General features: G+C 43.2%; 1 protein-coding gene across 6 annotated transcripts in view; it reads left to right on the top strand.

Annotated features, from left to right (window-relative positions):
• Positions 1–116: 116 nt before the first annotated feature.
• The window catches only part of sash1a (SAM and SH3 domain containing 1a), a 143126-nt gene continuing 118675 nt past the window's right edge, over positions 117–24567 (top strand). For all 6 annotated transcript variants that reach the window (XM_076084744.1, XM_076084739.1, XM_076084740.1 and 3 more), the window contains exon 1: positions 117–620. In XM_076084744.1, the coding sequence (XP_075940859.1) occupies positions 117–620 (504 nt within the window). The remainder of the gene's footprint in view (positions 621–24567) is intronic.

The following is a 24567-nucleotide window of genomic DNA, read 5'->3' as shown; positions in this document are numbered from 1 at the left end:
GAGCACACGCCATCATTAACAACCACATAATGCGTTTGAAACGCCGAATGGGAAAGTAAGCATCACTTCAGTGTCTTCTTTCGTCCCGAGTTGTGGCCCATCTGGCAACATCCAAAATGACAAGCAACGGACCTGTCATCGTGTACGAGTGGCTGAAGACCCTCCAGCTGGCCCAGTACGTCGAGGCTTTTGTGGATAATGGATATGACGATCTGGAGGTTTGCAAACAAATCGGAGACCCCGATCTGGATGCCATCGGGGTCTACATCCCTCACCACCGGCAAAGGATCCACGACGCGGTGAGGAGGCTAAAAGATGAAGCCAACGAGACGGCCAGCGGACTCTATTTCACCTTGGAGCCGATGCCACCCGCATCCGAGATTTACACCAGTCACATGGTGGACCAGTATGAGTCCAAACTGCGGGGATCCAAGTCCTGGACCGAGCCCAACAGTGACCGGATCGGGCGCAACGGTGGCTACATGGGCGCGCAGAGGAACCTGACGCTGGGCAACAGGAGGGAGCTGGTGATTTACCCCAAGCTGAAGCTGAAGATCATGATCAGGGATAAGCTCATCAGAGATGGAATCAACCTCGCCAAGCCGCCCTACTCTAATAAGGTAAGAGGAACCTGGATAGACGCAGGCCATGATGGTCACACGGCGCAAAAGGGACCGCCACCTATGACATGTTATTACTGATTGGTATTTATTGTTTAAAGGGTTTACTTTTCTAAACAAAAGCCACAAAATCTTTCGTGTTGGAGAAAATACAGTTGTATTGACTGAAACCAAAATTGCATTGATTTGCAGAGGTGGTTGTTTTTGCAATGTGTCCGAGGAGTTTGTATCGCTCCAAAGTGGCTGTGACCTGCTCGGGATCATCCATCATATTGTTTAAGCCGCACTGTCAGTCATATAAGAGCGCAGCTTGTAGAAACTCGTGTTCAACAGCACAATAAGGTAAGAAACTGAGCCACAGGTAAATACCAGCGAGATGCCTGACCATTTTCAGCCCTGCTGCACTTTGCTAAAGTGTGAGTGGTTGCTGTCACGGTGAATGATGGGGAATGAAGTTGCTGCCGATCAATAAGCGGAGAACGGAGAGGAGATCCTGAGGAGCTTTCACCCTGCCTGTGATGGGGTTTACACTCTGATTATTAATCTACTCTGACCTCACCTGTCCAGTGATTGGCCTCAGCATTCAGTGTGGGTGGATCAACCAGCCCCACGAGCATATATACGTATATATATATATATATATATATATATATATAGGCTTTGGCTCTTTGCTGTGATTAATAGAGAATGGGCTGTCGATGGCAGGGGCAGTAAATGAAGAGTGCCCAGCTGGGTATAGGCTGTCACAGGCCTGGAGCAAGATTGAGAGGGCCTCTTGTTTTTACAGGACCGATGGTGACCTTTCTTCAGAAGTGTTTGAATCGTATGCCTTCCCAGCTGAGAGGGCTCCACTGAATGACTGCTGTTTACACACAGGGAGGCTGTTGAGTGGCGTGTCTGCAGGCCATTTAGGAGGCAGAGATCGTGGCTTTTGTAGTGTTTGCTGAGGAAATACAGCAACATGCACTTTTCTTCTTTTTTGTTTTTTTCAACTGCTGAATACTAAACTTTCAATGATAACAATCTAGAATTGGTTTAATGGTCAGCCAACCGTACAAAAGCAGTCTTAAGTCAGCGTTATTTATGTTTCAGAACTCGCACACTTGATTAAACTGTTTAATAGCCTGCTGATTTGCTTCTTTTAGTTGAACAAGCCTGAGGGATAAAAGTGGAACAATGTGAGGTGAAGGGATTAAACCTCGATATTTCTAAAATCCTGCTGTGCCTCAGTAGGACTGCCTGAGTGAATATGCAAATAATCATGTGGCTGGTGTTTAAAGGCTTTTCAGTCTCGCCGGCATTCCAACTGAAACAAGATCCCGGAGATATGGTGTTCATGTAGTGACATGACTTCATAACTATATCTACCGCGTGTATCTACATTATCAATTATTTAGTTTGACCCAAACCGTAATATCAGTTACCTCATCCAGTGTACTCGCTTGCTTCCAAATTAGCTGTTCAAACTCATACCAGCTTTTGCATGCTTTGTAAGCTCTCCATCTCTATATTTCTCACACTTTGGCTGACTGGGAATCCCACAGAGATTTGGGATTTGGGAGGGATTATCTGCAAAAGCAGGGCTGAAACAAAGTGTTGGTTCCGGAGGGTTCAACTATCTCTCCCTTTTGAAGGCTGTATTTATTTAGAGCCCAAGCTTTGGCATTGAGGTTTTAGAGGAGAATGAGCAGGTCAAGGTCTTTCTCTGTCGCTCTCTCTTGGGCTCTCTTTGTGTGTGTGTGTGTGTAACGCTGTAGTTCTGAATTGGCTCCAGCCCAGTGCTTTTCTCCCCCGGAGGAGTGAGAGGAGTGTGAGAGATGGAGCTGTGACCAGCTGATGGAGGTTTGACTAACTGGGCTGCGATTGGTCTGTAGATATCTCCTCTCTCTCTCTCTCGCTCTCTGTGCCTTTGAGACCAGAGAGCTATGACTCGGGGCAATTACAGGACACAGAAGTCAGTCTCAGGGGACGTTCATTGTATAGCATATACCAAGATCTCCATCCACATTTAAACTGTCCTCTCTGCTCTCAATACGCAGGGATTTTGATGGACTGTGATCTGACAGCCCTCCATTCATCTTTGTGTCACTGGCTTTGTCTCCATTGTTTGCCTGTATTTTGTTTTGCATAATGACAATGTAAGCACTAAGAATCAGAAAACCTCTCCAGTGTGTGCTAGATTATTATCAAACAATTCACTGAAAAGGGCTCTTCTGGGTGTAATAAATACCCATGATCTTTATCGAGGCCGCAGAGACCCCTTGTCTGAGAGAGAGTATTATTTCATACCATGTAAACAAACGTGTGTGCTACGGGCTGCACATTTCTAAATCTTTCATCGGGGAGCAATATAGGCAGAAAAGATGGTGCTGCCTGTTGTCGAATGCACTGCGGTCGTAGAGTTAACTTTATATGGAGCTTCATCATAAATGTTTGATACCCTGAGTAAATATATGTTGATCTCTAATGATCAGCTTTTTCTTTTGAAGTATTTGTCATGTGAACAGTGTCTGCTTTGTAATCCCAAAACAAAAGAGCCCGTCTTTTTCTGTGACACTTTAAAGACTCAAATCTTGCATCTCTCTTCATATTTTTGTTAATTGCAACGGTTGGCATTGGTGGCGCTTGTCTAAATGGTATTCATTTCCTTGTAAGATATATGTTTTATACATTTTATCTAACCTATCAAGTTTTCCATTCAAATATTTCACCTGGCTCCAAGACAAAGTTTCCTTTGGGGACAATACAGTTGAAATTGAAAGGTTTTGTAATTGTCAGTTATGTGCAGTGAACAAGCACAATAGTTACTCCATTTTTTGCGTCCAATTCTATTTCTCCCGTGGTTTCCGATTATCTTTCCGGTGATCTCTGAAGATTTTAATTGTTTTATCTTATCAGAGAAAACCCCCCTTTTGCTTTAAATAATTTGTCTCAGTGCCAGACTATTTGAAGATGTGCGCTCATCTGTTCATGTGCGCTCATCCAGAGACTGTTGCTGCAAACGGCAGACACAATAGCGCCTCGTTGTTGGTGCTGTGTTTCAGGAGGAAGTAGCAGCTAAACACTGGGAGATTCTCCATTGTTTGAATGGAGGCTGATGGGAGCCGCATGTCCTTTCGCTACTGCTCTGTTTTACATTCCCAATTTCCGTCCATTGAAAGAGGCTGCGGAGGCAAGTGTCCAGCATTGTGCCGATGGGTGGGTGATAACAACAACAAAAAAGACTGGGTGTCATACAGAGAGAGGAAGGGTAGTAAATAGATGGCCACATTGTTTTTGCTGGCTAAACTACGCTTAGTGGGTGCTCGGGTAGGAGAGATACTGTCCCACAGGACAGTAAGATGCTCGCGGCCATTCTCCGAATCGCACTGAACAGCTGATCAAATGTGGTGGGGGTGGGAATCTTGAGGCCTCCGGCTTAACCGGCCTGAAGAATGTAAGAAATGCAGTGGACACCCAGAGGTGTTGTGTGTCTGTCAGGGGGGTAAGCAGAAGGAAAGGTGGCTTTTAACTGGCTGTTTTATGAGCCTTCTATAGCAAAAAAAGTTCACCATCTTACATGCCAAACACTCACCTCACTTCCTGTTTCAGTCCCTTTTATCTTGGTTTAGTGTCCCAGCACTTTCACCAAGCAGGAAATGAGGCTTTTGTTTCACATGAGGGTCATCTCTTGTTGGCCCATTGTGGTTACTGAGGGAGACTGCACAGCTGGTCTGAGAAATAATTGGAGCAGTTTTAAAAAAAATATTTCGAATCCATCATCTATTCAAAGTTTTCCAATCTATTTCCACTGCAGGGCCACCGCAATGTGTACATTCACAGAACAGTGAGGCAAAGGTAAAAGCAGAGATGGAATATGATTTGAAAACAACGCACAGATTTCCACTAAAGCTGCAGTGTTATGTGTTTATTCCTTTCTGTTTTCCACTATATGTGCTTGCAATATGTGACGTTATTGTACGATGAAAAAAAGCATATTATACGCTGAAGGAAGAGCTTTTTCATCGCCTCAGCGGAACTTTTCAGGAGCTTCTCATTTAGCCTGTTTTTTGGCGCGTATACCCTCTTCATCTCTGTCCCATGCTATAGGGCTGGCATTCAGCCACAAGGAGGGAGAAAGCCTTTCACAACAGCCTCAGTCTTCCACGGGCTTTGTCGAAAGTTCTATTTACTTTAGTCTTTATCAAGGGCTTCGTAAAGGCACAATCAACCAAGGACTCATAAAGGGGAAGTCATAAAGAAGTCAAGGACCAGCCTCTATTGTCATTAGAGGACAGAGAAAGTCAATTTGCAAAGTGAGCTGCTGTTGACATTACAGAAAAGCGGGGCTATGTGGAGCACTAAAAAGGATAGATCACATTCCCATCAGATGGAAAAAGTCACATACACACATACTTGGTGGATCTTTATGTAAGCAACCTGTGTTTAGGGCCGTTCGGAACCTTCTTTGTTAAGCATAAACCACAAGTACCAGTATTTAGCTCTTTATAGAGCATCTGGGTGTAGTGAGGACTGATGGCTATCACAATAACCTTTGACCTTACTGCGTTTGACCTGCGGACTAAAACACAGAGCGTTGATGTGATCTCAGCAAAAGACAACACAACGGAATACACACGCTCTTCTGCTTCTCGGGAGGTGTCACCGCTAAGCAATGCCAAGTTTTCGTTACGTTACATATTCTATCGTCTCAAGCGCACGTGATCGCTTTTCCCATCCGGAGGCAATCATCTGTGCAATAATTCACGAGACAATTTGCACGTCTTTGCTCCTGTTAGTCCAAAAACAATAACTGGGAAAGGAGTCCTCTTTCTGTAATGTTGTGTGGGAGTTTTTGTCTTGACCACCCATCTCCTGGGATCCTGTGCAGATGTGGGAAAGCTGTATTTGCAGCTGGCCTTCTCATTTGAGCAGGAAGGGGTGAGATGGGATCACTCCTACTGTGCTGTTACTCACATGATCAACTGGCTTTTTTTATTTTTTTTTTGCCACTCTTTTATTCCCCGGACGTGTGAACTTGGATCGAAAGATGACATTTCACAGAGCTCGAGCTTTCTCTCCGCTCATCAACAGGAGTCGTCAAATGATAATCTCAACATTTAGACATGTTGAATTTCATGCTTGTGGCAGTAAATGTCACTACCTCCAGCCTTTGGAGATATATTGTATTTAAATGACATATGTGAGCTACAGTATATATGTATATCACTTAAAGTTATGCAGTCATGGTAACATCTTTAAATAAAGCAGGCAGTACAGCCATTTCGTTTTCCACTGTGGTGCTGGGGAACAGGTCCTGATGACACACATTCATGACAGATACATTATCAGAGCTATTCCGGTCCAAGGTTTCAGCAGCTTGCAGACAGCCTGTCTACAGGACCACATAATATCTGCTTCAGGAATGACTGCAGGCTGCCTGATCAATACTAAAGTATATCGGCCTTTTTCTATTTTTACTTGTTTTCTAATGTAACTCATTGGTAAGGCATGTAGTCCGTATGTACTATTGTCGTTTCAGTATTTTGACTTTGTTCTCAGCGATAAGGTGAAAAAGTCACTTTAACTTGGCCGCGTACAAAACCCATCAATGGGAATTATCCATATGAATTTTATTTCTATATGCTAAATTGTTTGACATGTTCAAAAAAGTCTTTTAACTCGAGGCTATCTTTTTATGGTTCAGTGCACAGAAGGCTTCACAGTCAGCAGCAGCAAACAGAGAAACTAGATGTTCGCTCGTTGCTGTAAACATGTTTTTTTTTTTACACATTTCTTCACCAGCTCTCACTCTGGAAAATGCAAAACACTAAAAAAAACACCAGCTTGCTTTTATCCAAAAGCCGTGTGCAGTAACCCAAATGAATTCCATCATCGTAACGGCAGCCTCTGCTACAGTTACTCTACATGTATCCCATAATGACCCTGTAGTCCTCTTTGAACAGTGGAGATGGAGGAAAAAAAAAAGATGAAGATATCAAGTGCCCCACAAGGATGGAGAGCGACAAGAGAGCAGGCCGGAGCATCTGTCTGTGTCAGGATCCAGATTGCAAACACACTTGCGAATCAACACATCCGCACATGTTTCCCCTCTCTCTACATCTCTGTCTAGCACACACTCATTACTACACTGCCGGTGATTGCTCTGGAGGGGATCATTACATTTTCCTCATAAAAACGCCGCCATACGTTGTTGCATGCCGTACAGGCGCTTTACGCATGCTGTCAGTCATCTCAGGGATTGTTTTTTTTCACTGTATTGCCGCAGGTAGTCATGTGTGACCTACAGTCCAAGAGGGCTAATTACGTCTGACTCCCACGCATACCAGCTGGGAGGTCGCACACTAAAAGCGACTTTGGAAAGATATTTCAAAAATCAAATCGAGTGTTTGTCCTGTAATCTCATACTGACGATGACTTGCATGGCAGACATTGAGGTTGGGATTATTGCATAGTTCTTTCATTCTATCCATAGAGTTTGAATATAGCTCGAGCTCAATTTGGTAAAGCAGCTCATCCACCAATCCTTCTCACATTTGAAACGCTGAAACCAGCAAATGTTGCAAATAATAGACTAATCATCTAACCACCACAGCACCAGTCATGTGCTTGCATGTGCATGAGAGAACAAATCTAGAGGCTACTCTGCTCTTCTAAAAAAAACGTGACAAAGCGCATTCTCGTCATTTTTCTCAAGCCCTTCTTCCACATTCGAACCCCAAACTGGAGGAATTAATCCTCCTTCCTATGAAGATGCTGTTAAAAATGAATGATGACAGCAGTTCCCGGGGGCTCAGACAAGCTCCGTGAATCAGAATGATGAAGCCGGAGAGGTACGCTGGTTGCTAAGTCAGCTTGATGTTACCTGTCCCTTGGTGGAGCATTTCTTAAAGCACAGAGCGTTTTTTGGAGAGGGTTAAAAACACCACTGCCTACAACAGAGCTTAATTTCTGTCCTACATGTAGCTACAGTTTGGCTCATGTCGGCTCATATTATCTTGGACTGTGTTTTAGGCATATAATGTAGGGGTGTAGAGAGATGAGTGAGGCATGATAGCAGTGAGTATGAGTGTTAGAGGGACAGACGGGGATAGCGTGTATAATTACCTCGTCTGAAGCTGCTGCCAGCGTGGTGTACGGAACGCAGCGCAGCAATCAACTCTCAACCCCCCCCCCACCCCCCTCATCCCTAATTGGTTAATTTCCAAGGCATGAGGGCAGGGCCGCGCTGAAAGCTTTGATCATGGAGACCACACCGGTGTCGATACGTTCCTACCTGAGTGCTTTTGTAGTGGCTGTGCTCGGCAGGAGATTAAGCCATACTAAACCCACCGAGTGTCTGTGTGTCGGTCGGTCTGTCTCTGGCTCTGGCTTCCCTGCGGCTCTACATACCTGAATGTGAACCCTAATTACCTGGCAGTTACTGCATTCCTCAAACACGCCTACGCAAACTCACGGACTGTGTGTTCCACATGCTCTTTTACAAAGGCAGCGTCGTTTTTTGCAGGTATGCTTTTGTCTTGTGCGGTTTGTGGCGTTTAATGTTTTACGCGTTTACAAAACATTTATGGGTTGCAGCACATTCCAACAGAAATGTTCATCTGTGTGGGAAGCGGATTGTTGCGTGCGCGGTTATCTCCCTGCAAGTGAACACTATGGAACATAAACTGTATCTCCTGGACTAATTAAGAGTTTGGCACAGTCGCATTATGTTCCATTTTATATTTTTAAGCTCTGTCTGAATGTGCTGCAGCCAGCTAGTCAAACTCGTCATTAGTGGATAAATCTAGACATGCTCAGTATGGAAGGCTGGAGTTCATCACGCTAATTGCTGCTTTTTGACCCCTGTACACGTTAAAGTTAATTGTTCTATTCATTAAACGTTAATCGCTCGCCACGCCGCTTCATGCAGGGATGAATAAGGACTCCGCTGAGACGATCCCAAAACCATTTTTGATCTGAATTGCACATCATTAAAGCTTTAGTAGGGGTTGGAGTCCTGTGGCTTATGCAGAGAAAAGTCTGGTCAAGTGTGTTATTGTTGATAAAATAAAAATACACCGCAAGTAAAGTCTTGAGACAATGGATAGCACTGAGGATATAAACTGAGAACTTGTGTAAAACGACTGGCTTGCGCAGAGCAAGCAGGTTTTTTTTTGTCATAAAATAACCAAAGAGGAGCAAATGTAAGGAAATGGACATGCACCAGACAAACAAAGCACTGTGAGTGTGTTTCCACTCCTGCTCCAGCCTAGTCCCTCAATGCACATTTATGGACGTGTTTTGTATCTTGGGATGCTCATGAAGCCATCTAAGGTAACTTTTGGTTCTGCTTCATCTGCTGCCGGTGAACCGAAAAAAAACCCCACAATTTTCATAACAGCAAATCTTTATGCTCTGCCAAACCAACCCCTGTTTACTTAAACAGCCCTTGAGACTTCTTTCTAAAGGAAAGTCTGTGACAAATCTGGAAATAGGTTAGTGTCTTCTCTGGTCCCACAGCATTTACATGAGGGGGTTGGCGCCATGGTCCAAGGATCATAGATAATTCTAACCTCAGTTTAGTTTTAGGGTCTTGACCTGAGTTGAATGTGTCATCAGAAAACTTGCCTTAATTCAATTTGGACTCACTGATAGAAGCCATCGGAAAGCTTCTCTTCGTTGCAGCTGGCCTGGTGTGACTTTTGCTGAAAGGCACTAGTTTATGTAACCAGTCAAGTGACAGATTTCTAACACTCAGCCTAATCCTCTTTAAACAAATCTAAGTCCATATTTATTTCGACATGGGGCATATTACAACGATAGAAGCTTATTATGAGCATTTCAATATTCTACTTTATAATCGTGGAATAATTATGGACCAACAGGAAAAGGAGGTTTTCTCGGACAGCTTTGAATACTACGGCTCAACACTTGTCCTTTTGAATATTTTGTTGTTTGCCCCTTAAGCCAAAGTTCCCTGCATGGCAACAGCAGACTGATGATCTGCACCTAACGTGCAGCGGTCATGGCCTTTGGTTGCAGAGGAAGTGCAGTAAATCCGCTAAATCACCTCTTCACGATATGAATCCACACAGCACAGAGCTGATGTCGCACACAAAAGCCAAACAATGAACTGGCCGACTGACAGCCCGCCGTCCGAGCCTGAGCGGGAGGGGTCACGCATCGGGAATTTCCTCTGCTCCGCCAAACCTCCTCCTCACCCAGTTTCACCTCATTCTCACTTACTTACAGGCAGGGGAGACAAACTGGAATACAAATAGACAGACTGGCAGACCTGTGAAGCCAACAGAGGGAGGGCGATAAAGACCAAGCAGACAAACAGCAGTTTCAGACAGAAAAACTAACAGAAAGAAGTTAGAAGTAAAATATGCATCTTGGAGTAATTAATAATCGTCTCCTTGAGTCTTTTGAAAGGCAGCACTGCCGCTATCACACCCTGACATTCTCATAATATATTTATAATTACCTGTTTTCATCTGCATGTACAAGGTTGTTTGCAGCCTTGAGCGAGAGGCAATTCCTCTCATCGCGTATACGTTCCGTAGCAGTTAAAAGCTGAATAATCAATATGAGAACCATTTATATTATGAGTCGGTTCATAAAACATATGTAAGGATGATTGCTGAGGTTTAAAGATGTAGCGACTGAGTGAAGTTCTTGCCGATGGTGCGAGTAAGCTGTAGCGTGGAAATGGAGCTCCTTGCAGGAATTTGTCTTGATTAAAAAAAAACGATTTTAAGGAGGGGAAATGTAACATACTTTAGGATTATTTTCACTTAATGTTTGGCTTTTATCCTACTCGTTTTCATATTCTTTTCATATGGCAATAAGTGTGACCACTGAGGAAGTGTATTCCATGGGGAGCAGCATGGGAACGCTTTGCATAGAGCGCCTCTCAGGACGACTGTATTGTAATGGGAGTCTTTATTATGGTCACTTGGCGTGTCCCTGGACTGGACCAAATCGTTTTTTCCCCCCTCCTCATATGAGATTACACTGTCAGTCCAGAACAATGGGCTGCAAGGTTGAGCTTCTTCTCCCAGCAGCCCCTGCAGCTCTGATCCCCGACCACTCCATTTATGGAATAGTTGAATGCCAGTACGCCCCCCCCCCCCCCCCTACATCTCTTTAACGGCAGCCTACCCACCCCTAAAGCTAGTGGTGCCCCCATATCACCCAGACTTGGTCAAAGCCAAATTCCTTAAACTGCAGGAGATGCCCTGAATTATGAACCAGCTGGCAACCTTCCTCCTCAGGATGCCACAAGTGGAACAAGTATGGCTTGAAGCGGAGAAATAGATTATCTTACTAACACTTCCCTGAAGATGACAAAAGGTCTTTACCGACACCAGTGGCCGCCATACTCGGGCCTCTTTGGGAAGTAGACGACAATGCAGCAGTGGGAAGTTGAGGGCAGCGATTATGTGTGGAGCCGGTCTTCATTGTCATGCAGGAATCCCACAGCCGGGTTTACAGCAATTGTCATGTAAAGTGGCCCATTCATATTTTACAATCTGCTTGGAAGGGAGGTTGTGGTTTTGGGCTTTGTGTGAACATGATACTGTAGAGACGAGGAAAGGAAGACATGTCTGTAAATATGTTGTTAGTGTGATGCGCATCTTTTTTTTTTTTTAATCCTTCTTTGAGAACAACACGCCTGAACAAACATACACAAACCATCACTTGCTCTTTTTTTTTTCCCCATCAGCTGCATATTTCTGTAGAACAAAGGAGTCCCCTCCTATTCAGCAGATACATGTCGGGCATCTTGTTTCTTAAACATGTTTGTCTAGCAATAAAAGCCCCTCACCGTTTGTGTGATCACTATACCACAACGGCAAAATCACAACGGAGTGCACAAAGCTCAAGTGCTCTTAATGTTGATTAGCGCGAGGCTTCTCCTGTAATCCTAATCAGTATATTGATGATGAACCCTCTTCACTTGAGGAGAGGCTGAGGAGGCTTTTGTTATGAAATGGCATTATGTCCTCAGAGGCTGAGACTCGGATGAGTCTGTGTGTTCTGGTCACACAAGTGATGCTGTTTATACAATGTGAAGGAACAGATTTAGAGAATTTCCCATACTGCCTCACTCTATTCGTAGTAGTTGTGGTTGATTCCAAGTGGTAGCTTGCGAGATGTGTGCCTTACTGCTCAAACTCAATTAAAGTTCTATCAAGGTGCTGCTCTTTTCTCCGTCTCCTGTTAAGACACTGAAGCTACTGCTGCTCAACACAGTTGAGTTTGGGGAAGTTAAAGGGTAGTAGATACTCCAGTAAAATGTATGAAAAAGTACATATAGTAGCAACATTTGTAATATTAATAATTCTAGAGTACTGTATGTGCTGTTGTAAAAAGAGGGTCTGGTGTTCCTTCTGACAAATTCCCAACTCGGCATTACATGCTTGCTTTTGCTTCAACGAGCTCAGAAGTAAGTTGCTTTTGGACCGATTAGAGAGCCATACGACATAAAGTCCAGTAAAGACGCATCGCTATGGAGCCACGCGCAGAGTTATAGATTCTCTCAAGTACATGGCACGACTGGAGCGGCCACATAAATGTGTCCTCTGTGCTTTAAAATGAGATGGAAGAGGAAATCTGCACACGCATTTTAGTACACACAACACATAAACTCTCCCAGAATGCTAGTTGTCTGATGCTTATAGTCCCTTGAAATCAATTGGAAGAAATATACAGAGAATTCTCCAGTGTGGTGATTCACAGCAAGGCGCACAGCAGTAAAATCTCAATTACTGACCTCATAGTATCTGGTAACACCGAGATCAGATGTTTTTCCCCACGCCACGGCCACGCTGAGTTTAGCTTCTTGCCATCATGTTTTAGAATTCATTTTGAAATCTTCTTAATTCCATACAATGTTTTAGAACTCAATTATAGAAAAAAAAAAAATTTTCTGCAATGTACGAACTTCTGTTTTTCCAAACATCCCACCGTTTCCGATTTCAGAAATGTCAAATGCTTTACTTCCTGTCAACCAGAAGATAGTTCATAGAAGAAAACAGCCAAACCTACTGTTTAGAACCACAACTTTTAAAATCTTTAAATAAATGGGTACAAGTTAAATCACACCAAAATGAACAAATACCACATTTTTTTTCCCTTCATGAATATTTTTGCCGCTTGTGCGCTCTTCCCCTCGGAGGAAGCAGCGTGTTTTTGTTCTAGCTGCATTATAATGGCCGTCTCATCACCACCGTGCCATGCCTGCTGTTCAACAGGCCTTTACACGAGATGCACATCACTGCCACTGCTGTGTGAGAAAGCAGACATGCGTCTCGGTACCAGTTAGTATCCCAATAGGCCACAGGGGGTCTCTAAATTCATCTTATGTAAGCTACTCAATATCTACAAGGCTCGGGGGTTGTCAGAACGAGTCTGATGAGACGAGTGTGGCATACCGTGCGTTTTCTCTCCGGGAGTTTGCAGATTGAATGTGTTGCAGACTGAATTGGGAGATAATTACAAAATTAGGTGACATACTTGTCTCTGCCGGCCCCTTAAGTGGTGAAAAAAGTCTTTTCAACAGAGGAAAAAATACATTTGGGGAAGTTTGCCTGACTAGTATGTAGCACGTTTAATAAATGAACCCTACTTGGCTGTGTTGTGCAGGAGTCCACTTTCTTCTGTATCCCCCTTCAGTGTTGAAATACTGATCATGTTCAGCATCCCAACCTCTCCTTGCCTCTGGAGTCAAATGACTGATTAACGGCCACGTGGGCTCTTGCCAAGGACGCTTTCTGTCGAGTCAGCACTTTGGCCCCCCTGGAGATGGAAACAGCCCTGGGATGTAAAACACAGGCAGAAGTCTGTCATTTTTTTTTTTTCAATAATGTGTGTGTGTGTATGTGTGTGTGTGTGTGTGTGTGCGCTCACACTCTGAAGGCTCAGTTTGATATCTGCCCTCCCAGAATCCTCACTCCTCCAGCATGACTGCTACTTTAACTCATTAACACTCCATCTACACTTAGCCTAGAGTGTAAACAAGTACAATATTTTGATGCTGTTAAGCCTCCGCATATTTGGACGTCAGTGACAACTTCTCCCGTTGGTATTCTCCCCTTGTTGAACGGGAGCATGAAGCCTGCTTATTTATCTTGACAGTCCCCACAGCCCCGGGTAAAGCCCCCCCCCCCCCACTGAACCCCATTCACAACCAGCTCATTATGGGATGTCAAGTCTGGCATCCTTACTCTTTTTAAAGCCGTGTTTTTTTTTTTTTGTGACTGTGATAGGTTACCAAGGCAACATGTAGGATCGCCGCTGAGCGTGTTTGGTGGTGTGCTCTCTCCTGTGATCCCGCGTACAATAAGCCCGGTGACAGGCGTCGCCGGCGTGCCTGCCGCAGTAATCATAATGACTGAGATCAGTTCTGCTGCTCTGTTAGGGCTCTCTGGGTGTCGTTTATTGACAGGCAGTTGGTGACTTACACCCAGTGCTGCAGTTCCCCCAACTGCTTCATTTGCGTTCCATCTTGCATGTCACACCTCAGGATTTGAAAGCCGGGGTGCTAGCCAAAAGCTAAAGAAATAGGTCACTATGTATTGAAAGAGTGAGCGATTGGGTGTGTGGAAGCTTAGTATGTTGTATAAGCATCAAACGCCCTTCTGCTAAATACCAAGCCCTTGGAGGAATGCATTGCTGATGAGGACCTGTGGTCATTCAAACCTGAAGGGTTTGACTCCAGGCATGTCCTGTAGGAATATCCCATCTCAGCCAATCCTGGCACGCCCGCAGGCTCTCAGCTGCTAATGTGCTCCTAACTGCGTGTCACGTATCTTCCCACTGAAGGTCAGATGTCGAGTAGAAGCATTCATCTGGTCTCCACCGAGGCTGAAAAGGCCGCGGCAAAAGGGGATGTGTGGCTTGTGCCGGGGCGACGAGAGCCGCTCGGGGGGCCTTGAGCGTGCCAAGTCCCCATTTCCACACATTTCCATTTCTGTTTGTATGTTTCTCCTCATCTTGCTTTGTCTGTTCAGTGCAGTTGGGAGATCGCTGTGAAGGTGTGAGTCATGATGTGTATGCGTAGGAGGGTTTGGTGCTCACGCCAGTGGTGAAGCACAAACTTCAAATCACGCACACACTTTTTGTTTGATTTTGGATCCCTGAATCAACAGTACAAGACGAGACACTTTTGTTGTCAAGATCCTTTAGTTCTCACGAATGCTTTGTACTTTGATGTTTTTTCCAATGACATTTGGTTGTATTCAATGCTGAAATGGAAGCAACTTACTAATCTTGACTATTCCTTACCACATAAAGATAAGACACTTTATTTTTATGTACTTAAATGATCCACACCGCCTCCCTGTCTCCTATTCTGGCTGGAGTCGGGGCTGTTCCACCAGCAAAACCAGTGCATCACACTCAGATGGCCTCAATATCGTGGGTGGTAAGTCTGATATGATCCGCCCCTTTATTCTGTAAATAAGAACAACATTCATAGACATGTGAGCTTGAGCTGTCAAATGCAATGTGGGTCACAATGACATAAACCATGTGCTACACACACCACAGAAGAGTTTAACACAATGATTGTTTTAAACCCGATCAAATGGCTTCATGAGATTACTTGGCAGTGTTTAACACCCTGGATTCTTCAGGAATTACCAATTTATGCAGTCTAGTCTCATCTCCAGAGAGGAGGTTATTTAGCAGTGGAGGCATAATTTACACCAATTACGTTTGTTTTAGTATTTACTTCATCCGTTTATTCACTTTGAAAGAGTTTTCTCTTCGTTATAATTTCAGTACAGCTAAGAAGGAACAGAGAGAACGAAGCTTATTTGTGTATCTTCATTTTCTGGCAAAGTAGCTTCATATTGTGTGTGTAGGGGGTGTGTGTGTGTGTGTGTGTGTGTGTGTGTGTGTGTCTGCTCTGTCTCTGTCTGCTCTCTCACTCCCCTCTCAGCGGAGGGAGACTCGCTGACAGAGGCTCTTTGTGAACAGGGGGGAGAGAGAGATGAGACTAGGTCATACAGGCAGATTAGTGCTCATTGAAATCCTATAGGAAGGGTCATTTACATAGTGCTGCCTAAATCCACTTGTGACCTCATTCGTAAACCCGTTCACGATCCTGACACCCTCCGCTCCCGTCTGACACTGTTTTGTAAACAAATGGCGAAGCATGCGTATCATGTGCTTTCGCTGTGGGAGTCTGGCCCTGCAGTGTAACGGGCAGATTCGTGTGTCAAGTGGCCATTTTTTTTTTTTTTTCAGCTGACCTGAGGTAGTTCAGTTCCAGAGTTTCACTCTTCTGTGATGTTTGTTTTTTAAGGCGCTTTGGCTGACCCCAGCACATTTTTTTGTATGAATGCTCAGTTTGTGTCGTATTGGTCAGACTGCTGAGACGGACAGCAGGAGTTCGTCTGGTAACTTTAGTTTCCTTAAATGAGGATGAGAATGTGGAAATGACTAATGCCACTGTGATGAGAAAGTCTTTTCTCTCACGCCTTTTTGGCAAATTCAACTAGGTAGGAAACAAAAGCACTGAAACATGTTGCTGGATTAGATTACTATAATACCGCAAACTGGCAAATTGTATAGAAACAATGTGATTAATCCACACTGCCTGCCTTTACATGCATGTAACATTACAGCCATAACTAGATTATATTGTTGCATGAGAGACAGACTAAGCTCCTTAGCTGTAGCAAACACGCCAAAATTGTTGACAAAAAAAGGCTATACTTTTGTCCTAAATTCCACAGTATACTATACTAGAAATTGGAATCAACCCGCCCTTTATTGACCCATTCCCAAATTGTCACTAAAAAAAGTCTTTGCTAATAAAACTAAACCAAGCAATCACAGGAAGAATCAGTCATTTCCAGAGTTGCCAGAAATGTAACACTCTTAAGGCTGAACAGTGTGCCATCAGGAGCGAAACAGGGAAGGATGAAGTGAAAACCACGATTCTGAAGTGTCCCTCAGCTTTACCATGGCAACAATTGTCATTGAAGAGGTGGCAGATGTGTCTTTCACATGACGCTTTATCAGAAGTCTTTGTCTGTTGCCAAATATTGGCCTTCAGTTCATTGTCGAGACTGTTTGCGTGTTGTGTGGATGTACAAGTGTTAATTGTACATTATTTTGTGTTTCCTCCTTAAAGGATAAGTGAGGTCCTTGATAGGCAGACGCTGTCTGCAGTTTTGTCTGTAGACATAAAGCTCGAGATCGACTGGCTGGTTGGGAGAGAGAAAGCAAGGCAGCAGAAGCAAGCTCACATGTTTTCTATTTGTTTTCCCTTGATTGCCTTCTGTTTCCCAAATTTAACATCCATCGGCCTCACTCATCCTTGTGAATCACGCGGAATCGTGCTAAAATGAACAGACTTGCGGAAAACTACAACAATAATGGGTTAAAATCGGTGGTTTGTCAGATTCGTGTTATGGGCGCAAGCTTTCTTCGCCGGCTGCTGCTTTGCCTTGTTCTCTCTCTGGCTTCCTCACCTTCTGATGCATAATGACAACCGTAATCTGATTGGTTTGAGAGGAATCTCTCCCCCACAGCTCCAGGTCACTGTGAACACGACGGCACTGCACGGCATGTCCCTATCACGCTGTGACAGGTTTTCTCTGTTTGGTATCAGTCACAGTAAAATGTTCTCCAGGAGCAGTGCCTCTCTGGTGTCTGGTCTAATTTAGCTTGTGCCGCGATGAATTGGAAATGGTATTAGTGCATGTGGAGGTAACGTTCCCTGCTTGCTAAAACGGCCAGGTTCACTTGCAGAATTACGGCTACAGTTCTCATTGTGTGGAGTTGCACGTCTCGGTATTGATTTACTGTAGCTTGCATTCAGGTGCATTAATGCAAATGCATGCATGCATGGACACAACAGTGTCCGTGCGGGAGGAGGTGACATAGAGGTGTCTAACACTCCCAGAGATCCAGAGAGGATTGCACGGTTGTCTGATTTAGCCTGTCTGTCTGTCTGTCTGTCTGTCTGTCTTTTTCCTGCTCCAAACTATCCTTATTGAAATCGGCAATAAAAGGTCACCGTGGTGAATGAATTAAAACGAATGAATTCCTTGGATTTAGTAAATGCCATTAAGGTTTACTAAACCTAAGATATTTTTAATATAGCCATTCCTTGTTAATTTAATTTAGCCTGTTTCTACTCACATGTGCACTTGTGTATGTCTTCCTCTGGACGGTAATTCGTGTAACACTGCTACACAGACTCATTTACAGTTGTAGCTGTTAGCCTGTCTCTGTTCATCAGGGTTGCTGAGAGCAGCACTAACCCCAGGGTCACCTGTTTTGCATGAATGCCCCTTCAGTGGTCTTGCTTTAATAATGCCATCATAATTCTTCACTTTGAACAATGCGTGGTGTCGAGCTACAGTTCTAACTTTGCAGAGACTGAGGACTGAAAATCATTCCCGGCAACATGCAGCGGTTTTTGGTGAATATCAAGCACATGTATAAGAGCAGCAGCTTGCCTCTAATTACTAAAAATAGGGTCGGAGTATAATGGTTAAGGGATAGTATGCTGTTCCTTTTTAGGTATTGTTTCAGTTTTACAAACTGCATACCTAGTGGACATTTTACTTATGCTGTTGCCGCTTCTCAATATTAAGGCAGCTCCCGCTTATCCTAAAAAGGAATCGCAAAGGGGGTTTTAATCACTGGTAATTGAAAACCCTGCTGGGATTAAATGAGTCACAATGTGACAACAGAGCTGTGCAAAACGCCCCGCAGAACTCCAACTCTGTGTCTGCTTCCTGTCTGCTTCCTTGCTCCCCTCCTGATCGCGAAAAAACTACAGGTTCCTAATCCTAAATTCATGTGACAGCATCTCTACATGTCTTCATTCACATCATTAGTGGCATGATGCAGATCAAGCTGCACCAACAAGAGACCAATCGGACTTTGTGTCAAAACAGCTATTTGGTTGTTTTTTTTTGCGGGGCAGCAGAATAATAAATGCATATTGAATTTTATTTAAATTCAGTCTATTGCCTTTGGTGAAGGTGAATCACTTAATTTGCATAGTATGAAAGAATAATGGACACTTAGGCTTCTTTGTTATGTAAAGTGAATACCTTTCATTCTATTTTAATCTTGCTAAAACTTTTTTTAGGTTTTGATAAAACACCTATATTCACAATATTCACAGAGGGCTCAGTGGCATGCTAATACAGGAATGATTGTTTTTTTGAATTGTTATTATCAGACATATCTCTGACGTTCATTTTGCATTCATTTAGTGCTAATGAAATCCACTGCACCAAAATGCCATCATCATTATCTTGGATGAGTGGCCAGACTTATGTCTCAGAACTCTCCCAACACTGGAGGAGGCTGCTAAAATAATGAATGAGCTTCCGTGGATTAAGGAAAAAGCTTGCGATTTATTATCGTGAATACGTCAATACAGTGGAGTTCATGCCTCGGTTGAATTTAGTGCTGAAAATATGGATGGATCAAATGTAATTGGGAGAGTAGTCAACAAAATAAATGAACATTTACATTTGACAATAACCTTTTCATATCTCCAGGTCATGAGCCTGTGGTTTGTAGAGGTTATTATATCCTCCCCCAGGTCACACGAAGGCAATGACGTGCTAAGATGATTTTCCATATCCAATAATCAAGCATCGACTGGCATCGGTCAGCTCAAGGACATGGTGATGGTCTCTGGGTCGTCCGACTAGTTGGACCATTTGTTGCCTCTGTTGCATTTGTTCAATTAGCAACTCCAGTTGGACCACTTGAGTCTCTACTTTGAAGGCTTTTTGTGATTTACTCATTGATTAATAGATGGCTATAGTAATTCCTGTATACTCCAGATCAGCGTGGGTAAAGCAACCATCTGCCAGCTTTGCCATGCCTTATTATCACAGAGGGAAGAGAATTTGGTTAATAGAGATGAGCCCAGTCAAGCAAATGAGCCCTTAGCTTTCTTGGGGTTCGGTCGTTCAGCGACTGCGTGTTTGGTCATTAACTTGGCAGAGTTGCGTCTCTTGGGCAGCGGAGGTGATTCTCCATTGTTAAGGTTGTTAGTCATATACAGTGAATAGCCCTCATTGTGAGGCGAGGAGCTACTACAGGCCGATTCCAGAAAACATGAGATCAGAGCTGATGTTACACTGCCTTGCCAGACGAGTTGGCAGATGGTAAATAAGCACACCTATTGGTCTCACACAGAGGTTTTAACAGGGTAGTTATGGTAAATATGGTGTAATTATGGATAACGACAGTTTCAGTGTAGATGAAGGGTATTATGTGGAGAACCTAAAATGAAACTGAAAGCAACGTTGTTATTGAGTTAACTAAGACCCAGTGTTATAGATTTGTAGCTGTTTTGCAAGCAGGTCTACAATAATTGGGCAAAATTGAATCATTCCCAAAAGAACTGTAACTAAAGTCTGAGAATATTTTGTGAAACCACCACAGGAGAATTTGCATAAGTCCTGAAATCGATTCTCTCTGTCCTTGCTTAGCTGTGAGTCACTGCTTAATCGTTGGTCACGGTGTGGAGTTCAAAGAGACTTGTAAATTTCATGTGGAAAATTGGGACTACGATGTCTTTGACTTATCACATCTCAAACTCTCCAGTTTCATGTATTGAGGGCAAAAGAACCGTGTCCTGCTGATCAGAAATGTTTCTGCTGGTCTAGACACATTCCTTGGCCTCTCCACACTGATCATTAGAAGTGGTGTGGGAAATACGAAGTGCACAGCATCTGATGGAAGAACTCTCTCCAATGTTAAGTCATTTCTGTAAGCACAAAGCCCTTGAGTCAGATGTTCTATAAGAATATATGTTATGTTGGATAACATGACACTTTTTGTATTCTGATGCTGCATACCTATAAATCTTTATCTAATCTTTTGGATATCACTGCATTCATTGTGCCATTATGCTTATAAGTGTCATAAATGCAGGGAAATGTAATACAAAATTAGATTTTGCATGCAATGTAAAAAGCTGTCAAATAAAACACCATTTCTAAGATTTGTTTTAAAGCACTGTGGTAGATTTAAATGGAATTATGAGCTCATTTGTATAATGTTTCAGTTTTAGTCAGGAGGGGGGGGGGGGGGAAATGAACACCCATTATTATTTTCATTTCATTCTGTCCCATTTGGGGGCAGTAGGTGTTATCTGCGTGGCACATTCAGTTTAAAACCAGCACAGGCAGACACAAATCTGAAATGCGTCTTTCACGGTCCTCTTGTCCAGTTCGTGTGTTTGAGGGGGATTAGATTGGGCTCCATCTCTAATTTCGCCACTAACGCAGCAGAAATCGTGAGGAATGGATTTGGGAGGCTGCAACAGGGACAATGTGCTCAGCTGCTGTCTGCTGTATTGCACCGAGCCATAATTAGTCTATTACAGCAGGGCAGTAGCGGTGGTTTATATGATCTAGTGCTATTAGAGCACTTAAAGTCAGCATGTCTTCCGACCATTTAGCCCCGCTGAGCAGTTATGCGGGATGGGCTGCATAGACTCTTTATCATATTCTCTGAGCAGAGCAGATGTGCCAAAAACCACACAAACCACCACGCTGATGGAAATACATTTTACATGTTTTCTCTCGTCTTTTTTTTTTTTGCACATGCTGCTTTTTCCAGTCATCAATAAAATAGATATGTGTGTGCTGCTGTTCTGACTATAATGACACAGAGCAGCCCTTACAGATGGTGCTACCTCTGCAAGTCCATGCTTAGTATCATAAAACAAGGTGACACAGTAAAAATGATTTAAAGCACGGGCCCACTTGCCTCTACATCCTTCCCTCTCGTGCACAGTAAAGCTGATGGAGCCTATTTGTGACCTACGTTACAGAGTTGCAGCGTTGCTCAGCAGTTAGACGAGCCGTAATTGGACGTTCTCTGGGTTTGATCCTAGCAACAGGCAGTATAACAGAAAGCTGAATTCCTTCATTTCAGGTGACTTTGGAGGGAGGAAAGCATATTACAGGCAATCACTCATTACTTGGCTTGATAGAATATTTCAATAATTTGTATCTGTATAAAGATGGAGATTCAATCAGCAGTTGGAGGGCTTATAGCTGTCAGTCATATACTGTGTATGCTAACCTACCAGCTTTGATGGTAATTACTTACTAGCTTGTCTGTTAGCCTTCACAGCAGGAGGGGCCGACTCCTCCAGCTGTATTTAAAAACAGACGGCTCTCTTTGGGTTATGTTTGCTACATCTAATCAGAGGCGAAATAAAGGCTGGTTCGCTGCAGTGGCATGCAGGAAGGAGGCAGAGGCAAGATACTTGCGAACATGTGGGGAATCACTAAGCAGTCTCGGTAATTATTTCTAAATCAATATTGTGACAAGCAAAGCTCTAGAGTGCCAAATCCCAGCCCGTCAGATTTGAGCGGACTTATCCCGGTGGAATCTTCCAAAACTCCAATGCTGCTGCCTTCATTGATTCCCACATGATACCTTTTCACTGCATGATGGCCGTCTGCAATGCTAACGCGGTGATCCCAATCGATCGGGTTCTTCTGCAGAGTGTATGTGGGGCTTGTAGCAGATCAGGCTGTGTGTGTGTGTGTGTGTGTGTGTGTGTGTGTGCTGAAATAGTATAGCTTTAATTTGAATCCTGCTTCCATTTAATTGAATAGCTGCTTGTGTTGAAATAATTATGTTAATGTTCAAATTATTGGTAAATTGATGCTATTAAGGGAGGCTGCAATAGGTGCACTTAAATCACACGCGCATAAATTACACAAAGAGAGGCTCGCCTTGACAGATGAGGCCATAGGCATCCATTAATGTGTCACTAAACGTCTGCCTTTGAACCCTCCTCCACTGGCTGTGCACACAAGCTGTACGATATCAACCTACTTAAATGATTGTACTCGTGTATTTCTTTCTTCGTCTCGCTCTTTCTCCTTTTAAGCATGAGTGTCAAGCTTGGCCATTTTCATTTGCAATTCCCCATGTTGTTCTGTCTGCGTTGCTCAGAAACATATAAGATAATGGTGTAACACAATGTAAGATAATGGTTCTGTTTTGTACATTAATTAGTTGTAAGTATCTTTAATCATTCATAGACACCTAACCAATTAGGTAAACACTAGAGGAAGACGTATATCTGCTTCATAGCATGTACATATTTTATATATGACTTATCGATCTCTCAAGCGATGCAAAAACTCATTTTGAACTATTATAAGAGTAGTTGATATTAAAACATGTAAATTAATTTGCACAAAAGTTGAAGTGCAGTAATATAAGAGATCTGCTGAAGAAGTTAAATTTAACAACCCTCACTGAAAGAGATTTTATTTTTAACTTTTCATGTTCCATTTTACCCAAAGGGGTAATTTCACGGGCTGGTTCCGCACAGAGAATCAATCTCTTCCAAGCAGACCATTCTGGCTTTATTTAAGTTCAGCAACCAGTTGGAACATATTATATATATATATATATATATATATATATATATATATATATATATATATATAAATTGTCTTATTGGCCTGCTTTCCCTCATTACTTTTTCTTTACCTCATTTCTTTGGGGTGTGAGACAGATTCCTCACACCCATCAGTTCAACCTCACACCTCCTGACAAACTGTATTATCTCTGCACTGCCTCTCTCAGTGTAGTCCAATACTCTACCAACCCCCTCCACACACACACACACATGGCCCCGGCCCTTAGAAAACAGACACCTGACGGCAGGGAAGCTCTCATTTGAAGTGGCCTGAAAACAAAATCTCTCTGAAACCGTCCTCCAGAATGAGTCTGCAGCCGGTTTAGGTTGTTCCACCACATGTTGGCTTGTGCAGAGAAAAAACATGTACAGTCGCTTTCTGCAAATGAACAAGAGCATATTCATTCTCCTTTAAAACATTAGAAAGATGATACCATTGTCATGATCCCGTTGAGCAAATGTTCCGAGGAGTATGAAAGCCCTGTTTGAATTTGCCTGCTTTTCTCCAAACGCAGGTTTGATTGCAGCTATATAAGAACAGCTGCTACCAAGTCGACTGTAAAAGCTCAATTGAGCCTTGGCTTTATATCTTGATAGCATGCTCCTGCGTATTACGGTTTGAGTGTGCCTTCATCTAATCAAATAAGATCAGGAGAAGAAGGAAAATAGCAGTACGTGACCATGCCTCCTGAAAATCACTTCTGTAATAAGAACTTAGATTATACTTAAGAGTGTATTTGTGTTTAATTGAGTGTATTTGGGTAAAATGCCGTTCCTGGCTGTGGTCAGGAACACCTTGGTGAAACCAAGCTAAGACCAACAACACAATGGGTTTAGTCTCTTTTTAGACAAAAAGCATCTAAATAGCAGGACAGTTGATATATTATGTGGTTGTGTTCTCATCCTCAAAATACATGGAGATCGAAATGAGCTTGGGATGTATTGAAGATCACAGAAGTCTCGTTTTGGACAGCAAACCTCCCATACGGTGGAGCTGGCATGGTTGGCCAAACTACTCGAGCTTTGTTTACGATCAAATGGACGCCAAAGAAGGCCTCTGCTGAAGCTAATGTGGCCATTTGTTATTGAAGCTCGTTCCACTGGAAGGGCTGTGGCCACATTTCATACCAGATGGACACGGAGAAGAGATAGAGGACGTAAATTGGGATCGAGAAAAAGAGTAAAGGGGGATTCATTTGTGATTAAATTAAATTAAATAATGATCAAACTGAAGTTCAGATCTCCTGCTTCTATTCCCATTTATCCTCCCTCCGTTCTCTCCTGTGTTTTAGGAATAACTTCTGTCCCGGTCCTGCTGTTTGAATAGATTATGTTTTCTAGTTAACATGCAGATTACATTGAACCAGGTGGTTCTGGGGCACAGAGTTATTTCTCTCACTAGGAGAAGGGGGTTTTAGTTTAAAACAAAAGCCACTTTTCATCACTCTCCACTTAAATGCGCAGTTTCTTATTTCTTATACTTACATTGGAACTGAGGCTGCTTTGAATTCCATC

The sequence above is a fragment of the Anarhichas minor genome, unplaced genomic scaffold (assembly GCF_050575085.1).
Source record: "Anarhichas minor isolate MPS153535 unplaced genomic scaffold, ASM5057508v1 ptg000136l, whole genome shotgun sequence".
NCBI classification, from domain to species: Eukaryota; Metazoa; Chordata; class Actinopteri; order Perciformes; family Anarhichadidae; genus Anarhichas; species Anarhichas minor.
This window is presented reverse-complemented; position numbering and strand designations above follow the sequence as displayed.